We start from the raw sequence: 20,915 nt of genomic DNA on the forward strand, positions 1-20,915 counted from the left end.
CTCTGGAGCGGGATCGATTTGGAGATGGAGGGTCCGTCATGGTCTGGGGCAGTGTCACAGCATCATCGGACTGAGCTTGTTGTCATTGCAGGCAATCTCAACGCTGTGCGTTACAGGGAAGACATCCTCCTCCCTCATGTGGTACCCTTCCTGCAGGCTCATCCTGACATGACCCTCCAGCATAACAATGCCACCAGCCATAATGCTCGTTCTGTGCGTGATTTCCTGCAAGACAGGAAAGTCAGTGTTCTGCCATGGCCAGCGAAAAGCCTGGGTCTCAATCCCATTGAGCATGTCTGGGACCTGTTGGATCGGAGGGTGAGGGCTAGGGCCATTCCCCCCAGAAATGTCTGGGAACTTGCAGCTGTCTTAGTGGAAGAGTGGGGTAACATCTCCTAGTAAGAACAGGCAAATCTGGTGTAGTCCATGAGAAGGAGATGCACTGCAGTACTTAATGCAGCTGGTGGCCACACCAGATACTGACTGTTACTTTTGATTTTGACCCCCACTTTGTTCAGGGACACATTATTACATTTCTGTTAGTCACATGTCTGTGGAACTTGTTCAGTTTATGTCTCATTTGTTGAATCTTGTTATGTTCATACAAATATTTACACATGTTAAGCTTGCTGAAAATAAACGCAGTTGACAGTGAGAGGACGTTTCTTTTTTTGCTGAGTTTAGTATATGATTTAAACTTGACATGCACAATTGTTCTAATCATTTGTATCCATTGTCAGGTTGTGAGCATGTTGAGAAATATGTCAGTCTTACAATTTCATTATACCGTATACAGAACATACATAGGACATCAGAAATCGGATACTGTAAAGCAGTTGGCTACCGTAAAAACGTTGCATGGTGTTACATGCCATTTATTTGTCATTTAACTCTGAAAGTGTAAAATATACACTATTTTCAGCGAACATAGGAGTCCCACTATGCTGGTGATAAATGACACTTTTGAATGTGTTAAAGATTTAACTCTGTTGCAGAGTTCCCCATTTTACTCTTAAAGTGTTCAAATGAACTTGATTGTGGTGTTTGTTTCCATAGCTTTACTATAGAGTAGTACACAACACCCACAGTGCCAAAAATAACACTTGATTTAGAGTAGACTGGACTCTCTTTGCTTAGTGCTAACGTTGTTACACTTTCTCAGTGTAAGAAATGAACACACGTAGTGTTACAGTAAATCATTTTGGGGTTTTGTTTTAACAATGTATGGTCTTAAAGCAAGGTGTCAAACTCAATCAGTACAAGGGCCATATTTCTCGCATGGAATAGTCTTAATTTCTCAGGATAAGAATAGACTGACAAGTTTCAGAAGAAAGGTCTTTATTTCTGGCCATTTTGAGCCTGTAATCGAATCAGCAAATGCTGATACTCCAGATACTCAACTAGTCTAAAGAAGGCCAGTTTTGTTGCTTCTTTAATCAGAACAACAGTTTTCAGCTGTGCTAACACAAATGCAAAAGGGTTTTCTAATGATCAATTATCCTTTTAAAATAAACTTGGATTAGCTAACACTGTTCACCTGACTTAGAATTCCTCACAATCAAATGTCGACCGCATTATCTACAAAGAGAATTCTCTTCGATTATAATCACAACCGCATATATTCCCCCCCAAGCAGACACATCGATGGCCCTGAACGAACTTTTTTTGACTCTATGTAAACTGGAAACCACATATCCTGAGGCTGCATTCATTGTAGCTGGGGATTTTAACAAGGCTAATCTGAAAACAAGACTACCTAAATTCTATCAGCATATTGATTGTGCTACCCTGGCTGGTAAAACCCTGGATCATTGTTATTCTAACTTCCGCGACGCATGTGTATCTATTCCCTCCACAAGGCCATCAAACAAGCTAAATGTCAGTATAGAGACAAAGTAGAGTCGCAATTCAACGGCTCAGACACAAGAGGTATGTGGCAGGGTCTACAGTCAATCACGGATTACAAAAAGAAAACCAGCCCCGTCGCGGACCTCGATGTCTTGCTCCCAGACAGACTAAACAACTTCTTTGCTCGCGTTGAGGACTGTACAGTGCCACTGACACGGCCCGCTAACAAAACCTGCGGACTCTCCTTCACTGCAGCCGACTTGAGTAAAACATTTAAACGTGTTAACCCTCGCAAGGCTGCAGGCCAGACGGCATCCCCAGCTGCATCGCCAGAGCATGCGCAGACCAGCTGGCTGGTGTGTTTACGGACATATTCAATCAATCCTTATCCCAGTCTGCTGTTCCCACATGCTTCAAGAGGGCCCCCATTGTTCCTGTTCCCAAGAAAGCTAAGGTAACTGAGCTAAACGACTACCGTAGTGGCTGTTCATCATGAAGTGCTTTGAGAGACTAGTCAAGGACCATATCACCTCCACCCTACCTGACACCCTAGACCCACTCTAATTTGCTTACTGCCCCAATAGGTCCACAGACGACGCAATCGCAACCACACTGCACACGGCCCTATCCCATCTGGACAAGAAGAAGACCTTTGTGAGAATGCTGTTCATCGACTACAGCTCAGCATTTAACACCATAGTACCCTCCAAACTCGTCATCAACTTGAGACCCTGGGTCTCGACCCCGCCCTGTGCAACTGGGTGCTGGACTTCCTGACGGGCCGCCCCCAGGTGGTGAGGGTAGCTAACAACATCTCCACCCCGCTGATCCTCAACACTGGGGCCCCACAACGTTGCGTTCTGAGCACTCTCCTCTACTCCCTGTTCACCCACGACTGCGTGGCCATGCACGCCTCCAATTCAATCATCAAGTTTGCAGACGACACTACAGTGGTTGGCTTGATTACCAACAACGACGAGACGGCCTACAGGGATGAGGTGAGGGCCCTCGGAGTGTGGTGTCAGGAAAATAACCTCATACTCAACGTCAACAAAACAAAGGAGATGATCGTGGACTTCAGGAAACAGCAGAGAGAGCACCCCCCTATCCACATCGACGGGACAGTAGTGGAGAGGGTAGAAAGTTTTAAGTTCCTCGGCGTACACATCACGGACAAACTGAATTGGTCCACCCACACAGATAGCGTGGTGAAGAAGGCGCAGCAGCGCCTCTTCAACCTCAGGAGACTGAAGAAATTTGGCTTGTCACCAAAAGCACTCACAAACTTTTACAGATGCACAATCGAGAGCATCCTATTGGGCTGAATCACCGCCTGGTACGGCAACTGCTCCACCCACAAGCGTAAGGCTCTCCAGAGGGTAGTGAGGTCTGCACAACGCATCACCGGGGGGAAAACTACCTGCCCTCCAGGATACCTACACCACCCGATGTCACAGGAAGGCCATAAAGATCATCAATGACAACAACCACCCGAGCCACTGCCTGTTCACCCCGCTATCATCCAGAAGGCGAGGTCAGTACAGGTGCATCAAAGCAGGGACCGAGAGACTGAAAAACAGCTTCAATCTCAAGGTCATCAGACTGTTAAACAGCCACCACTAACATTGAGTGGCTGCTGCCAACATACTGACTCAACTACAGCCACTTTAATAATGGACATTTTATGTAAAAAATGTATCACTAGCCACTTAAACAATGCCACTTAATATAATGTTCACATACCCTACATTACTCATCTCATATGTATAGACTGTACTCTATCATCTACTGTATCTTGCCATCTTTATGTTATACATGTATCACTAGCCACTTTAAACAATGCCACTTTTATGTTTACATACCCTACATTACTCATCTCATATTCATATACTGTACTCGATACCATCTACTGCATCTTGCCTATGCCGTTCTGTATCATCACTCATTCATATATCTTATGTACATATTCTTTAACCCTTTACACTTGTGTGTATAAGGTAGCTGTTATGAAATTGTTAGGTTAGATTACTCGTTGGTTCTTACTGCATAGTCGGAACTAGAAGCACAAGCATTTCGCTACACATTAACATCTGCTAACCATGTGTATGTGCCAAATAAAATTTGATTTGATTTGACAACGTGCCATTGGAACACAGGAGTAATAGTTGCTGATAATGGGCCTCTGTACGCCTATGTAGATATTCCATTACAAATCAGCCATTTCCAGCTACAATAGTCATTTACAACATTAACAATGTCTACACTGTATTTCTGATCAATTTTATGTTATTTGAAACTGACAAAAAATTTGCTTTTCTTTCAAAAACAAGGAAATGTCTAAGTGACCCCAAACTTTTGAACGGTAGTGTATGTTTATTAATAAATACAAAATGTTGTACTGTATTGTGGTTTGTAAACACATGTTTGTCTCATCATACTACAGTTGAAGTCAGAACAGACTGACCAGGTGAAAGCTACAGTTGAAGTCGGAGGTTTACATACACCTTAGCTAAATACATTTAAACTCAGTTTTTCACAATTCCTGATATTTAATCATAGTAAAAATTCCCTGTCTTAGGTCAGTTAGGATCACCACTTTATTTTAACAATGTGAAATGTCAGAAAAATAGTTGAGAAGGATTTATTTCAGCTTTTATTTTGTTCACCACATTCCCAGTGGGTCAGAAGTTTACATACACTCAATTAGTATTTGTTAGCATTATCTTTAAAATTGTTTAACTTCAGTCAAACGTTTCAGGTAGCCTTCCACAACCTTCACACAATAAGTTGGGTGAATTGTGGCCCATTCCTCCTGACAGAGCTGGTGTAACTGAGTCAGGTTTGTAGGCCTCATTGCTCGCACACGCTTTTCAGTTCTGCCCACAAATTTTCTATAGGATTGAGGTCAGGGCTTTCTGATAGCCACTCCAATACCTTGACTTTGTTGTCCTTAAGCCATTTTGCCACAACTTTGGAAGTATGCTTGGGGTCATTGTCCATTTGGAAGACCCATTTGCGACCAAGCTTTAACTTCCTGACTGATGTCTTGAGATGTTGCTTCAATATATGCAAATCATTTTGCTGCCTCATGATGCCATCTATTTTGTGAAGTGCACCAGTCCCTCCTGCAGCATAGCACCCACACAACATCATGCTGCCACCCTCATGCTTCACGGTTGGGATGGTTTTCTTCGGCTTGGAAGCCTCCCCCTTTTTCCTCCAAACATAACAATGGTCATTATGGCCAAATAGTTTCATCAGACCAGAGGACATTTCTCCAAAAAGTACAATCTTTGTCCCCATTTGCAGTTGCAAATGTTGTCTGGCTTTTTTGGAGCAGTCGCTTCCTCCGTGCTGAGCGGCCTTTCAGGTTATGTCGATATAGGACTCGTTTTACTGTGGATATGGATACTTTTGTACCTGTTTCCTCCAGCATCTTCACAAGGTCCTTTGCTGTTGTTCTGGGATTGATTTGCACTTTTAGCACCAAGGTATGTTCATCTGCAGGAGACAGAACACGTCTCCTTCCTGAGCGGTATGATGGCTATGTGGTCCCATGGTGTTTATACTTGCGTACTGTTGTTTGTACAGATGAACGTGGTACCTTCAGGCATTTGAAAATTGCTCCCAAGGATGAGCCAGAATTTTTTTGTAAGGTCTTGGCTGATTTATTTGGATTTTCCCATGACGTCAAGGCACCGAGTTTGAAGGTAGGCCTTGAAATACATCCACAGGTACACTTCCAATTGACTCAAATTATGTCAATTAGCCTATCAGAAGCTTCTAAAGCCATGACATAATTTTCTGGAATTTTCCAAGCTGTTTAAAGGCACAGTCAACTTAGTGTATGCAAACTTGAATTGTGATAGATTATTTAATTTATAATTCAGTCTGTAAACAATTGTTGGAAAAGTTACTTGTGTCATGCACAAAGTAGATGTCCTAACTGAATTGCAAAAACTATAGTTCCTGGATGGATGGGAGAAGTTGCTCTCGGGGGGGGGATGTGCTAGTATCGTTCTTTATTCATGGCTGTGTTCTTAGGCAAAATTGTGAGCCCACTCCCTTGGCTGAGAAGCGACCCCACACATGAATGGTCTCAGGATGCTTTACTGTTGGCATGACACAGGACTGATGGTAGCGCTCAATTTGTCTTCTCCAGACAAGCTTTTTTTCCCGGATGCCCCAAACCATCGGAAAGGGGATTCATCAGGAAATGACTTTACCCCAGTCCTCAGCAGTCCGATCCCTATACCTTTTGCAGAATATCAGTCGGTCCCTGATGTTTTTCCTGGAGAGAAGTGGCTTCTTTGCTGCCCTTCCTGACACCAGGCCATTCTTCAAAATTCTTCGCCTCACTGTGCGTGCAGATGCACTCACACCTGCCTGCTGCCATTCCTGAGCAAGCTCTGTCCTCGTGGTGCCCTAATCCCACAGCTGAATCAACTTTAGGAGACGGTCCTGGCGCTTGCTGGACTTTCTTGGGTACCCTGAAGCTATCTTCACAACATTTGAACCGCTCTCCTTGAAGTTCTTGATCCGATAAACGTTTGATTTAGGTGCAATCTCACTGGCAGCAATATCCTTGCCTGTGAAGCCCTTTTTGTGCAAAGCAATGATGACGGCACGTGTTTCTTTGCAGGTAACCATGGTTGACAGAGATCAAACAATGATTCCAAGCACCACCCTCCTTTTGAAGCTTCCAGTCTGTTATTCGAACTCAATCAGCATGACAAAGTGATCTCCAGCCTTGTTCTCGTCAACACTCACACCTGTGTTAACGAGAGAATCACTGACATGATGTCAGCTGGTCCTTTTGTGGCAGGGCTGAAATGCAGTGGAAATTCCGTTCATTTGCATGGCAAAGAGGGATTTTGCAATTAATTGCAATTCATCTGATCACTCTTCATAACATTCTGACAGTATATGCAAATTGCAATCATACAAACTGGAGGCAGCAGACTTGGTGAAAATTTATATTTGTGTCATTCTCAAAAACATTTGGTCACGACTGTATATTACACTAGTTTCATCCAGCAGTTCTCTCTATAAGCTAACACACACCCACAATCTGCAACCACAATATGCAAAAAATAAACAATTGCTTACGGTTACAACAAACAGGGCAGCTCATAAAGACTCATTCTATTGTTCTGGGTGACATGTAATCAGTAACATAAAACAAAATCAAGTCCGAATATAATCAGTGCTTGAAGAGGAATTAAATGGGTACTAGTGGACACCATGGAAAATGACTACGCCAGCCAATCAGAAGGCAGAATGAGAAGGTGAGAGGTTAGCAGGCCAGGAAGCCCCCGTCCACAGGCAGGGTGACACCGTTGGTCATAGAACTCTTATCGCTGAGCAGGAACAGGATAGAGTTCACCACATCCTCCACCTCTGCAGAGAGGAACACACACACACACACACACAATAATAATACACACACACAACCATAAAGTAACACACCACATGATAAAGAGTGTGGTTGGGCAGTCTGTGTGTCATCAGATGTTCATGGTTAGCTGTGTTAATAAAAACAAGAACATATAATATACAGTGTAGAGTGCATCGTGGAAAGTACTCAGATCCCTTGACTTCTTCAGCATTTTGTTACGTTACAGCCTTCTTCTAAAATGGATTAAATTGTTTTTTCCCCCTCGTCAATCTACACACAATACCCCATAATGACAAAGTAAAACCAGATTACTATTTTTGGAGGGCAAAAATGCTTAAACGGAAATATCGCATTTACATAAGTATTCAGACCCTTTACTCAGTACTTCGTTGAAGCACCTTTGGCAGCAATTACAGCCTCAAATCTTGTCACACATTTGGGGAGTTTCTCCCATTTTTCTCTGCAGATCCTCTCAAGCTTTGTCAGGTTGGATGGGGAGGATTGCTGTACAGCTATTGTCACGTCTCTCCAGAGATGTTTGTTTGGGTTCAAGTCTGGGCTCTGGCTGGGCCACTCAAGGACATTAACTTGTTCCGAAGCCATTCCTGCATTTTCTTGGCTGGTGCTTAGGATTGTTGTCCTGTTGAAAGGTGAACGTTCACCCCAGTCTGTGGTCCTTAACACTCTGGAGCAGGTTTTCATCAAGGAGCTCTCTAAACTTTGTTCCGTTCATCTTTCCCTCGATCCTGACTAGTCTCCCAGTCCCTGCCACTGAAGAGTGGCTTCCGTCTGACCACTCTACCAAGGCCTGAATGGTGGAGTGCTGCAGAGATGGGAGAATCTTCCAGAAGGACAACCATCGCACAGAGGAACTCTGGAGCTCTGTCAGAGTGACAATCAGGTTCTTGGTCACCTCCCTGACCAAGGCTCTTCTCCCCAATTGCTCAGTTTGACCGGGCGGCCAGCTCTAGGAAGAGTGTTGGTGGTTCCAAACTTCTTCCATTTAAGAATGATGGAGACCACTGTGTTCTTGGGGACCTTCAATGCTGCAGACATTTTTTGGTACCCTTCCACAGATCTGTGCCTTATCACAATCCTGTCTCGGAGCTCTACGGACAATTCCTTCAACCGCATGGCTTGGTTTTTGGTATAGACAGGTTTGTGCCTTTCCAAATCATGTCCAATCAATCAAATTTACCACAGGTAGACTCCAATCAAGTTGTAGAAACATCTCAAGGATGATCAATGGAAACAGGATGCATCGGAGCTCAATTTCGAGTCTCATAGCAAAGGGTCTGAATACTTATGTAAATAAGGTGTTTCAGTTTTTTTTCCCTCATTTCTAAAAACCTGTTTTTGCTTTGTCATTATGGGGTATTGTATGTAGATTCATGAGAGAAAAAACAATGTAATCCATTTCAGAATAAGGCTGTAATGTAACAAAATGTGGAAAAAGTCAAGGGGTCTGAATACTTTCCCGAATGCACTGTATAAATAACTTATTAGTAACAAAACAACATGTATGTGACCTGCGAATCGTCCCAGAGGGATGCGTGAGGTCATGGTCTTGGCCTTGCCAGGGTCACTCCATGCCAGTCTCCCCATCTTAGTCATCACGACTGTGGGGTTCACACTGTTCACACGGATCTAGCAAGAAATAAGTACACCCCAACAATCAATACTTATTAGTCAATAAGGCTAGCAGTTAAGAGTGTTGGGCCAGTAACCAAAAGGTTGTGGGTTCAAATCCCCAAGCTGACTAGGTGAAAACTCTGTCCTTGTGCCCTTGAGCAAGGCACTAAACCCTAGTCCCTGTAGATAATCAATACATAAAATCAATACAGTGCCAAGTGAAGGTCTACACACCCCTTGCAGTCTTCACATTTTTCTGCCTTAAAATTGAAACAAATATTACATTTTATATTTTTTTCTACCGATGTAAACAAACTACTCCAGATTTCCAAAGATAGAACATTTTTGAATTATTTTATATGAAGAGGTCTTGATTGCGTGTCTTCACACCTCAGATTTAATGGTAGAATCTTATTCAAAATGTTTCACAGCTGTAATGGCTGCCATAGGTGCTTCCACCAACTTCGCAAACTCTTAGGCAGTGGCGTGTCCAGAACATTTTGAATGGGGTGGCCAAGGTGGGGAACAGACCCAGTTTAGGGGGGACATAACACTTTGAACCTTTATTGATGCAAGGTGTAATTGTTATATATAATTATGAAGGTTCAATGCATTAAATGCTTAAGCTTAGGTTTGGTACATGAATACAAACACTAACATTGATTAAAAGTCAGGGTTTTAAATAAGGGTATTAGCATTCAGCAGTAAATTTACTTGAAAGTACCATCCAGAGTGCGAATTATATCCTGATATTCGGGGGGAGAGGTCGTTATAGTAAAGATGTCATTTAACTGTAAAAATGTATTACCTTTTACTGTGTCGTGAACACAACCTGTCATGATGTTTTTATCTGATTGTCAAACAAATCACTTCAAAACGTAGGTTATCTACGCATGTTCGTCTACTCCAAAATAAGTCCAGCATCTGAGCAGTGCACTGTGCACCATTTGAATGGAAAGGGACATCTTTTACAAGCACCATATGTCTAATAACATTCAGCTTACAAAGGGTTGTGTATTCATGGATGCAAAAGGAAGCTATACTTCCCCAAATATTTTAACAATAAAAAAAGAAACTTAAAAATATATATTTCTCATTCGTGTTTCATAATTTTCCTTCAATTAGCAAGAGGCTGAATACATTTCACCAGAGAACGCATCCGAGCAAGGCAAACAGCACCCCTCTGTCTTAGTATCTGTAGCCCATGTATCTGATGCAGTCTGGCCAAAATAATATGACATGTCATGCTCTTTTTAGCCAGACAGGATCATATACATGGGCTCCACATATATTTTTCCATTTACATTTTAGTCATTTAGCAGACGCTCTTATCCAGAGCGACTTACAGTTAGTGTATTCATCTTAAGATAGTGTATGTTGTTGTCCCACCTAGCTGAGTGTACAAAGCATTAGGAACTCCTTCTCTTGACATAAACTGATCAGGTAAATCCAGGTGAAAGCTATGATCCCTTATTATTGTCACTTGTTAAATCCACTTCAATCAGTGTAGATGAAGGGGAGGAGACGGGTTAAAGAAGGATTTTTAAATCTTAGAACTGCAACGCTGCTTCGTTATCATGCTCAACAATTTCCCATGTGTATCATGAATGGTCCACTATCCAAAACACATCCAGCCAACTTAACACAACTGTGGGAAACATTGGAGTCCATCATCCCTGTGGAACACTTTCAACACCTTTTTCTGAAGGCTAAAGGGAGTGCAACTCAATATTAGGAAGGTGTTCCTAATGTTTGGTACACTCAGTGTATCTCAGTCCTAGTAAGTACATTTTTCCTCAAAGTATCTATCAGCAAAGTAAGTGCTAGTAGTGGGGAAAAGTCAAGTGCGAGTGTCAGTTCACGAAAAGGGGATACTCTTTGAAGAGATAGGGCTTCAGATGTTTTTGGAAGATGGGGAGAGACTCTGCTGTCCTAGCTTCAGGGGCGATGTTTCGCTCGCTCGGATGCTTTCTCCGGTGAGATTGATGAGTCTTACTGTTGGTGCGCGTCTTGGTCAAAATTATTAATATATTCAGAGACGACCGATCAGATCTTAGAATTTCTTGGGGTAGGCCAATCAGATTTCAGGGGAGGCCATGGCCACACTGGGCCGCCACTGCTATTAGGGCAACATATATCCATCGTTTTTGTATAAATTGCTCAAGCTCAGTAAATTTGGTTGGAGTCATTGATGGGCAGCAATATTCAAACTTTGCCTCTGATTTTCAAACAGATTTAAGTCAGGATGGAGACTGGACAATTCGGGAACAGTCAACACCTATTGGAAAGCCATTCTGGTGTCTATGGCATAAAAACATTTGTAATTGTCTTGATGAAAAATAAAACTATCCCAGGGTTAGGTATTAAGAAGACTGAGGCAGGTATTCCTCTAGCTTTTTATCTGGGCTTTGCTCCTTTCATGTTTCTTTTGATCTTGACAAACTCTGCAGTCTCTGCCGGTGACAAGAATACACATAACATGATGCCACCACAATACAACTGTTGCAGACAGAGATTTAAATGTACTGGTCTGACATCAGAAGAACCATGTGTGTCTTGATGTGTGCTCTCTGCTATTGGGTCAGTCCTCCTGTAGTTACCTGATAGGGTCCAAGCTCCAGGGCCATAACCTTAGTCAGCATGTCCAGAGCACCTTTAGTGGCACCTGCACACACAGACCGGCAGTATGCATTCAAATATCAACTACATCAAGATGTAGTGAGTTAATTGATATAATCGAGCTATAGCTGAGATATGTTTTGATGGGATGTATGTGCTGCTCTGTCTGGTCCCGGTCAGTGACTTACAGTAGACGGTGTGGTCTTGGAGGGCACACTGAGACGCCTGGCTGGAGATGTTCACTATGGAGCCTCCTGTTCCTCTGGCCTTCATACCCCGAGCCACGATCTACCCACACACACACAGAGACAGAGAATGCACAGTGAGTATGGAGAAACTGTTAAGTTACCTATAACGTATAACTATGTTACAGGGAGCCAATTCAATTTCTGACAGCCTTTTCTTACCTGAGAGACATGGAGGACAGCCTTCACGTTGATGTTAAAGGATCTGGGAATAGGAAAAAAAATCTATGGGATTTATGAGATATTCCTATTAATGTCCAGATAGCCTTCTATGTTTGGAATATTTATGTTGTGTAACTAGCACACACAGTTTAAACCTTGTTCATTTAAACCATCCTATCTGGAAAGCTATTTTTCAACCATGTTTAAATAAACAGGTGTAATATGTACACATATGTGGATATTCCATTAAAAAAATTGCCGTTCCCAGCTACAATAGTCATTTACAACATCTACACTGTATTTCTGATCAATTTGATGTTATTTTAATGGACGAAAGTGTTTTCTTTCAAAAACAAGGACATTTCTAAGTGACCTCAAACTTTTGAACGGTAGTGTAGGTCTAATACAAAGTCCTTCTACTGAGTCTTGAGTGACTTGTGTTTCACTTCTATGAATATGAATTACAATCACAACATGATTTAGAGCAGTGGTTCTCAACTGGTTTTGCCTCGGGACCCAAATTGGACCAGGTTGTCTCAGTTGCGACCCAATATTCGCATTGCGATACAAAATTGCCGAAATACTAATTGAATTTACAAAAATTCTGACATTAAATTGTTTAAACAAAATGTTGAGAATTTCTGATTTAAAGGACAGCGATGAGAGCATCTTTACATGTCAAACTGGTCGGGGGTGACCTCTAGGAAAGGCTGCAGCGTGGCATAGGCTGCGTTATTCACCAGCAGATCGACATTACCGCCGGCCTCCCGTAGCGCCTCCTCTGTGGCCCCCCAGTCACCGAGGTTCACACACACCGGCTTGATGGACGGACACTGCAGGGAACAACCAGCACCAGAACCAATCACACAGAGAGAAAAGACAGCAGAGAGAATCACCCCAACGAATCACCACAAAGAATCTCCCATCATCTCTCGTCACGGAGCCGAAACAATGGGACATGGAGGTGAAAAGAGCAGCAGGGAAAACTAGCTAGCCTCTAATGATATGCGTATAGGGCTAGTGGAGAGGAGAGGTCCTATAAGGGGACAATAGAGCATGCAATGGGGGGGGGTCCGGACCCTGAGCAGTGGAGGGGGGTCTGGGCGGGGTCGTAGGGATACGAGGGTCATAACGCAGTGGAGGCTGCTCAGAGGAGGATGGGGAGGACCATCCTACTCAGTGAATTTCTGAAAAATAGTGAGATTTTTTGGGGGGATAAAACTATACTAAATATATTCACGTCACCAAATAACTAATTAAAAGACACTGTTTTGCAATGACGTTCTACAGGTCTACAGTAGCCTCAACAGCACCATGGTGTAGCTGGAGGACAGCTATTTTCCATCCTCCTCTGCGTACATTGACTTAAATACAAAACCTAGGAGGCTCATGGTTCTCACCTTCTATAGACTTACTGTCATGGCCAAAAGTTGAGAATGACACACATATTAATTTTCACCAAGTCTGCTGCCTCCAGTTTGTATGATGGCAATTTGCATATACTCCAGAATGTTATGAAGAGTAATCAGATGAATTGCAATTAATTGCAAAATCCCTCTTTGCCATGCAAATGAACTGAATCCCCAAAAAACATTTCCACTGCATTTCAGCCCTGCCACAAAAGGACCAGCTGACATCATGTCAGTGATTCTCTCGTTAACACAGGTGTGAGTGTTGACGAGGACAAGGCTGGAGATCACGCTGATTGAGTTTGACTAACAGACTGGAAGCTTAAAAAAAAGGGTGGTGCTTGGATTCATTGTTTTTCCTCTGTCAACCATGGTTACCTGCAAGGAAACACGTGCCGTCATCATTGCTTTGCACAAAAAGGGCTTCACAGGCAAGGATATTGCTGCCAGTGAGATTGCACCTAAATCAAACATTTATCGGATCGTCAAGAACTTCAAGGAGAGCGGTTCAATTGTTGTGAAGAAGGCTTCAGGGCGCCCAAGAAAGTCCAGCAAGTGCCAGGACCGTCTCCTAAAGTTGATTCAGCTGCAGGATCGTGGCACCACCAGTACAGAGCTTGCTCAGGAATGGCAGCAGACAGGTGTGAGTGCATCTGCACGCACAGTGAGGCAAAGACTTTTGGAGGATGGCCTGGTGTCAAGAAGGGCAGCAAAGAAGCCACTTCTCTCCAGGAAAAACATCAAGGACGGGCTGATATTCTGCAAAAGATACAGGGATTGGACTGCTGAGGACTGGAGTAAAGTCATTTTCTCTGATGAATCACCTTTCCAATGGTTTGGGGCATCCGGATAAAAGCTTGTCCGGAGAAGACAAGGTGAGTGCTACCATCAGTCCTGTGTCATGCCAACAGTAAAGCATCCTGAGACCATTCATGTGTGGTGTTGCTTCTCAGCCAAGGGAGTGGGCTCACGCACAATTTTGCCTAGGAACACAGCCATGAATAAAGAATGGTACCAACACATCCTCCAAGAGCAACTTCTCCCAACCATCCAGGAACAGTTTGGTAATGAACAATGCCTTCTCCAGCATGATGGAGCAACTTGCCATAAGGCAAAAGTGATAACTAAGTGGCCCGGGGAACAAAACATTGATATTTTGGGTCCATGGCCAGGAAACTCCCCAGACCTTAATGCCATTGAGAACTTGTGGTCAATCCTCAAGAGGCGGGTGGACAAACAAAAACCCACAAATTCTGACAAACTCCAAGCATTGATTATGCAAGAATGGGCTGTCATCAGTCAGGATGTGGCTCAGAAGTTAATTGACAGCATGCCAGGGCGGATTGCAGAGGTCTTGAAAAAAAAGGGTCAACACTGCAAATATTGACTCTTTGCATCAACTTTATATAATTGTCAATAAAAGCCTTTGACACTTATGAAATGCTTGTAATTATACTTCAGTATTCCATAGTAACATCTGACAAAAATATCTTAAGACACTGAAGCAGCAAACTTTGTGGAAATTAATATTTGTGTCATTCTCAAAACTTTTGGCCACGACTGTACACATAATTATGACGACTTCCGGAGGACATCCTCCAACCTATCAGAGCTCTTGCAGCATGAACTGACATGTTGTCCATCCAATCAAAAGGATTAGAGGATGAATCTTAGTACAGAAAGCATACGCTACAGCTAGCTAGCACTGCAGTGCATAAAATGTAGTGACTAGTTGACTCAAAGAGAGAGAAAGACAATAGTTGAACAAATTCATTTCTTCAAAAATTAAGGACAAGCTGTAGAGAGAGAGAGAGAGCGAGAGAGCTAGCTATATTTTGTTAGATTTCTTTTCAATATAACTTACTTAGCTCACTAATGCAGCTAGCTAATTTAGCTTACTCAAACAGAGAGGAATGCTATTTATGTTAGCTAACTGGCTCTTATTATTATTTTTGTTATTTCTTTAACTGAAAAGGTTATCCAACACTAAGCTAAGGCTATCCAACACTGGAACTCTTCCAAGTCAAGGTCTGCTAGATGCAGACAAGTGTGTGCAAGGCGTTCCTGGGCATGTCACTCACTGTCTGTTACCTTGGTTGCTCCAATTGGTCTTTTGACATGTGCACCTACATTATAAACTATAATTCGTAGGCTAGATTGTCGAAACTTCATGATGGGTATAGGGAAAATTGAGTATCACATATTAGACTAAACCTATCGATGTTACATTGAGCTGGGTGATTTAAATATGAATGACAGTCATCCAATATGCTGTAATAGAAATAAGGCCATGCTCATAAATGTTTGTTTTTTTAAAGACGTCTTCCCCAATCTTAAACGGTACCGACACCCCACTGTTGTAGGGGCATTGTGTGTGTATATGGGTGTTACCTCCAGCAGAAGGCTGTCCAGGTCAGCCCGCGTACGTGTGACTGCCACGACCTCTGCCCCGCAGCGCGCCAGAGCAAGCGCCGTGGCCCGGCCGATGCCTGTGTGAAAATATCCATAAACACAATGACCATTATTCACTGGAGATCTCAGTGTGACGGCCAACCTGACACATACATTTCGACAATGTTTGGGTTATTCGGTCACCCACAATCATGACAGTGGTTCTTTCAGGACACATTGGATGTTGCTTAGTTTGAGCTCAAAACTACTTGTTGATTTACTTGTTGTAAGTGCATTTGGTTGTGTTTTCGCAGCAAACCAGACGTCGACACTATCTTTAAATATGGTGGTAGTTTTCTTACCTTTTCCTGCCCCCGTGACTATGGCCCGCTTGCCTGCGAAAGAGATTTCCATGGCTCTTCAGACTTTCGCTGCGAAGTTATGGGACAAGTAAATGTTGCACAATATGGAGAGCAAAGGGTGAGAGATACAATGCAACAAAATAGATCATCCGCATGCGATAAGGGCGAAATCGATACTACATGCCCTCCTCACTTTCAAATATTGAAAAATGTCGCGTTGAAATAAATATTCGTTATATGAACAGTGCAAGATATATTGAGCTCTATAAAGTAATTTTCTTACCCAGTTGTCACTGGTTACGACAGCCGCAAAGTCATAAACCCCGCCTATTTCTACAATGTATTTTCTTAAAACGTGATTTTAAACATAACCTTAACCACACTGCTAAATGTATGTCTAACCTTAAATTAAAACCATAAAGCAAATTTTTATTCTCATGAATTTTAGCGGAAACGGATGTGGTGTATGAAGAGTGCACCTCGAAGTTGCGCAAAAAGTTAATGGATAAAAAAGTTACTGTTCCTAGTTGACCCCTAGAAGCAACGGGTATATAGGCAACTTAATATTCAGTCTTGCATCAGAACAGAGTATTCAACAACCAACATCAAATTCACTGTAGATTGATATTTACAATCCATTTCAATATATGTGTGTTTTCATGTGTATTTAGAGAGATACTTTCATTTTATAAAATATAATCTCAGTAAACCATACTGTTCAGGCCAAAGTCAATAAAACTTCTGATTTTAGTCAAAAGGCAGCCTTTTTACTCTATCAAATGATCTAGTTAGCCAAACTACATGATAGTGATGCATGCACCATATACAGTGGGTGAAAAGTATGTGCCCCCCTTTCTGATTTTCTCTATTTTTGCATATTTTTGACACGGAATGTTATCAGATTGTCAACCAAAACCTAATATTAGGTAAAGGTTTACAAATAACAAACTAAATGTATACTTAGTTTATTTATTTAATTAACACATTTATGCAACACCCAATTTCCCTGTGTGAAAAAGTAATTCCCCCCTACACTAAATAACTGGTCGTGCCACCTTTAGCTGCAATGACTGCAATCAAATGCTTCCTGTAGTTGTTGATCACTCTCACATCGCTGTGGAGGAATTTTGGTCCAGTCTTGCATGCAGAGCTGCTTTAACTCAGGAACATTTGTGGGTTTTCAAGCATGAACTGCTCATTTCAAGTCCTGCCACAAAACATCTCAATTGGGATTAGGTCTGGACTTTGGCTAAGCCAATCCAAAACTTGTGTGTTGCTTTTTTAACAATTATCATTTTAACTTGATTGTTGGTTTTGGGTCACAGTCTTGCTGCATGACCCAGCTACGCTTCAGCTCACAGACAGATGACCTGGCATTCTCCTGTAGAATTATCTGACACAGAGCATAATTCATGGTTCTTTCTATTAGGGCAAGTCGTACAGGCCCCTGAGGCAGCAGAGCATCCCCAAACCATCACACTACCACCACCATGCTTCACCGTTGGTATGAGGTTCTTACTGTGGAATGTAGTGTTTGCTAAAAAAAAACACCTGGATGATCATCAAGACTATTAGAAGAATGTTCCATGGACAGATGAGTCAAAAGTAAAACTTTTTGGACGACATGGGCCCTATTATGCCTGGCGAAAACCAAACACTGCATTCCACAGTAAGAACCTCGCCTGTGAGCTGAAGCGGACTCACAGCTGGGTCATGCAGCAAGACAATGATCCAAAACACAATCTACATGAAAATCGTTAAAAGCAACACATTTTATGTTTTGGAAGGGCCTAGTCAAAGTACAGACCTAATCCAAATTGCGATGTTGTGGCAGGACTTGAAATGAGCAGTTCATGCTTGAAAACCCACAAATGTCGCTGAGTTAAAGCAGTTCTGCCAACATTCCTCCACAGAGATGTGCTAAACTAATCAACAACTACAGGAAGCATTTGGTTGCAGTCATTGCAGCTAAAGGTGACAGTTAGCACGTAAAGGGGCAATTACTTTTCACACAGGGGAATTGGGTGTTGCATAACTTTGTTAGTTAAATAAATAAATAAAATACATTTGGTTTGTTATTTGTAAACTCAGGTTTCCTTTATCTAAAATTAGTTTTTGGTTGAAGATCTGATAACATTCAGTATAAAAAAATTGCGAAAATAGAGAAAATCAGACAGGGGCAAATACTTTGTCACAGCACTATGTCATTTACAATTTTCAGTCTCTTCAAGACAGGCAGTGGAATCATGCACTAGCAGCAATTCAATGACTGTTGTTGTTCTGGTTCTGTGACATACCCCCTCCCATCTCTCAGAGTAGGAGTGCTGATCTAAGATCAGATCACCAGTCTGTATAGCACTCCTACTCGGTTTATTAAATACGGCCATGAGAATTTGTCTCACTGAGTTAACACATTCTCCAATTGAGTTTCAGTCAGAGAGAGAAATTACCCCAGTGTATAAAGCAATTATCCCAGAGTTATCTTCCCTCTCTGCTGGAAATGGGGTTGGATTGATGGCAGCCCACGATAGGATAAAGGGAAGAGTGAGGTAATCAGGCATAAATCTAATGCGAGCTGGGTTATTATGTTCCAATGAAACAAACATTTCATAGGCCTCCATGCATTAGCTCAGCGTTTCCCAACTCCAGTCCTCGAGTACCCCAAACACCACACATTTTTTGTTGTAGCCCTCGAAAAACATTTTAATGTGTACTGTTGTGGCTGGGAATCCCGGCATTAGCTCACTGACAAACTTCATGGGCCAAGCACGTTGTTCCAAAGGGTGGGAGAATGAAGCTGATTCTGTTAACTCTAACATTTCAAACCTATCTGCCCCTTATTTACTGTAATAAGAATAGTAAATGTGACAACATGAAATCCCATTTTATTGGTTGAGTACACATACCTTGCAGATGTTATTGCAGGTGCAGGGAAATGCTTATGTTCCTAGCTCCAACAGTACAGTAATACCGAACAATACAAAACGATAAACACAAATCCAAAAAAAGAAATATCAGAACAAGCAATGTCAGAGTCTGGAATATAAATATACAGTATGTGTATATGATGGTGTGTGTAGACAGTATATGCATAGAAAGGTTTGTACAGCAGTAGTTATATAGGATGAGCCTTGACTAGAATACAACTAACCAATAAAGCCCGAGTTGGTGTGGTATATGGCTAATATACCACGGCTAAGGGCTGTTCTTATGCACGACGCAACGAGGAGTGCCTGGATACAGACTTTAGCCGTGGTATATTGGCCATATACCACGAACCCCAGAGGTGCCTTATTGATATTATAAACGGGTTACCAACATAATTAGAACAGTGCAAATAAATGTTTTGTCATACTCGTGGTATACGGTCTGATGTACCACGGCTTTCAGGCAATCGGCATTCAGGACTTGTGTTTATGGATATTTTCACACAGGCACCCAGTGTATAATATAGTATATATTCGGAGTATTTAGACCCCTTGAATTAAAAAATAATTATGTTACAGCCTTATTCTAAAATTTATTACAAAAACAATCCTCATCAATCAAAACACAATACCCTATAATGACAAAGCAAAAACAGTTTTTTAGACATTTTTATTAATTTATAAAAATCAACTTTATGTAAGAATTCAGACTCTTTACTCAGTACTTTGTTGAAGCACCTTTGGCAGCAATTACAGTCTTCTTCTTGGATATGATGCTACAAGCTTGACACATCTGTATTTGGGGAGTTTCTCTGGGGATCTTCTCTGCAGATCCTCTCTGCAGATCCTCTCAAACTCTGTCAGGTTGGATGGGGAGCGTCGCTGCACAGCAATTTTTTTTAATTTTTTAAATTTTTTTTGTGAATTTTACCCCTTTTTCTCCCCAATTTCGTAGTATCCAATTGTTGTAGTAGCTACTATCTTGTCTCATCGCTACAACTCCCGTACGGGCTCGGGAGAGACGAAGGTTGAAAGTCATGCGTCCTCCGATACACAACCAACCAAGCCGCTGCTTCTTTAACACAGCGCACATCCAACCCGGAAGCCAGCCGCACCAATGCGCCGGAGGAAACACCGTGCACCTGGCCACCTTGGCTAGCGTACACTGCGCCCAGCCCGCCACAGGAGTCGCTGGTGCGCGATGAGACAAGGACACCCCTACCGACCAAGCCCTCCCTAACCCGGGCGACGCTAGGCCAATTGTGCGTCGCCCCACGGACCTCCCGGTCGCGGCCGGTTACGACAGAGCCTGGGCGCGAACCCAGGACTCTGATGGCACAGCTGGCGCTGCAGTACAGCGCCCTTAACCACTGCGCCACCCGGGAGGCCTGCACAGCTATTTTTGATCAGATTCAAGTCCGAGCTCTGGCTGGACCACTCAAGGACATTCAGAGACTTGTCCCGAAGCCACTCCTGCGTTGTCTTGACTGTGTGCTTAGGGTTGTTGTTCTGTTGGAAGGTGATCCTTCGCCCCCCAGTCAGATGTCCTGAGCGCTCTGGTGCCTTATTTCCTCCAGACGTGATGCTTAGTGAAGTTATCAACACATTGATTGTAGTTCTCGCTTAGGAAAAACACTAGACCCCCGATACTCGTATTTTCGAGACGCATACAAGGCCCTCCCTTCTGCAAACCAGATCACAAATACATTTTTCTCCTCCTTTCCTATAGGCAGAAACTCAAACAGGAAGTACCTGTGCTAAGGTCTATTCAATGCTGGTCTGACCAATTGGAATCCATGCTTCAAGATTGTTTTGATCACCCGGATTGGGATATGTTCCGGGTAGCTTCTGAAAATAACATTGACGTTTACACATACAAATCAAATCAAATCAAATCAAATTTTATTTGTCACATACACATG

At 42.5% G+C, this 20,915-nt stretch overlaps 1 protein-coding gene across 3 annotated transcripts; it reads right to left on the reverse strand.

Annotated features, from left to right (window-relative positions):
* Positions 1-6,810: 6,810 nt before the first annotated feature.
* Positions 6,811-16,525, reverse strand: LOC139376771 (dicarbonyl/L-xylulose reductase). Of its 3 annotated transcripts, XM_071119687.1 has the most exons (9): positions 16,350-16,525; positions 16,067-16,129; positions 15,705-15,802; positions 12,580-12,737; positions 11,905-11,947; positions 11,686-11,785; positions 11,479-11,543; positions 8,776-8,893; positions 6,811-7,248 (listed from the first exon to the last, which is right to left on the reverse strand). In XM_071119687.1, the coding sequence occupies exons 2-9, from the start codon at positions 16,116-16,118 to the stop codon at positions 7,145-7,147; spliced, it is 738 nt and encodes a 245-aa protein (XP_070975788.1). In that variant the 5' UTR covers positions 16,119-16,129; positions 16,350-16,525; the 3' UTR covers positions 6,811-7,144. The 3 variants fall into 3 exon arrangements, with proteins under 3 accessions (XP_070975788.1, XP_070975787.1, XP_070975789.1); XM_071119686.1 differs by lacking the exon at positions 16,350-16,525 and having other exon boundaries at positions 16,067-16,319; XM_071119688.1 differs by lacking the exon at positions 16,350-16,525 and having other exon boundaries at positions 11,905-11,967; positions 12,645-12,737; positions 16,067-16,314.
* Between the last annotated feature and the right edge of the window lie 4,390 nt (positions 16,526-20,915).

This window comes from Oncorhynchus clarkii, chromosome 20, assembly GCF_045791955.1.
Source record: "Oncorhynchus clarkii lewisi isolate Uvic-CL-2024 chromosome 20, UVic_Ocla_1.0, whole genome shotgun sequence".
Lineage (NCBI taxonomy): Eukaryota > Metazoa > Chordata > Actinopteri > Salmoniformes > Salmonidae > Oncorhynchus > Oncorhynchus clarkii.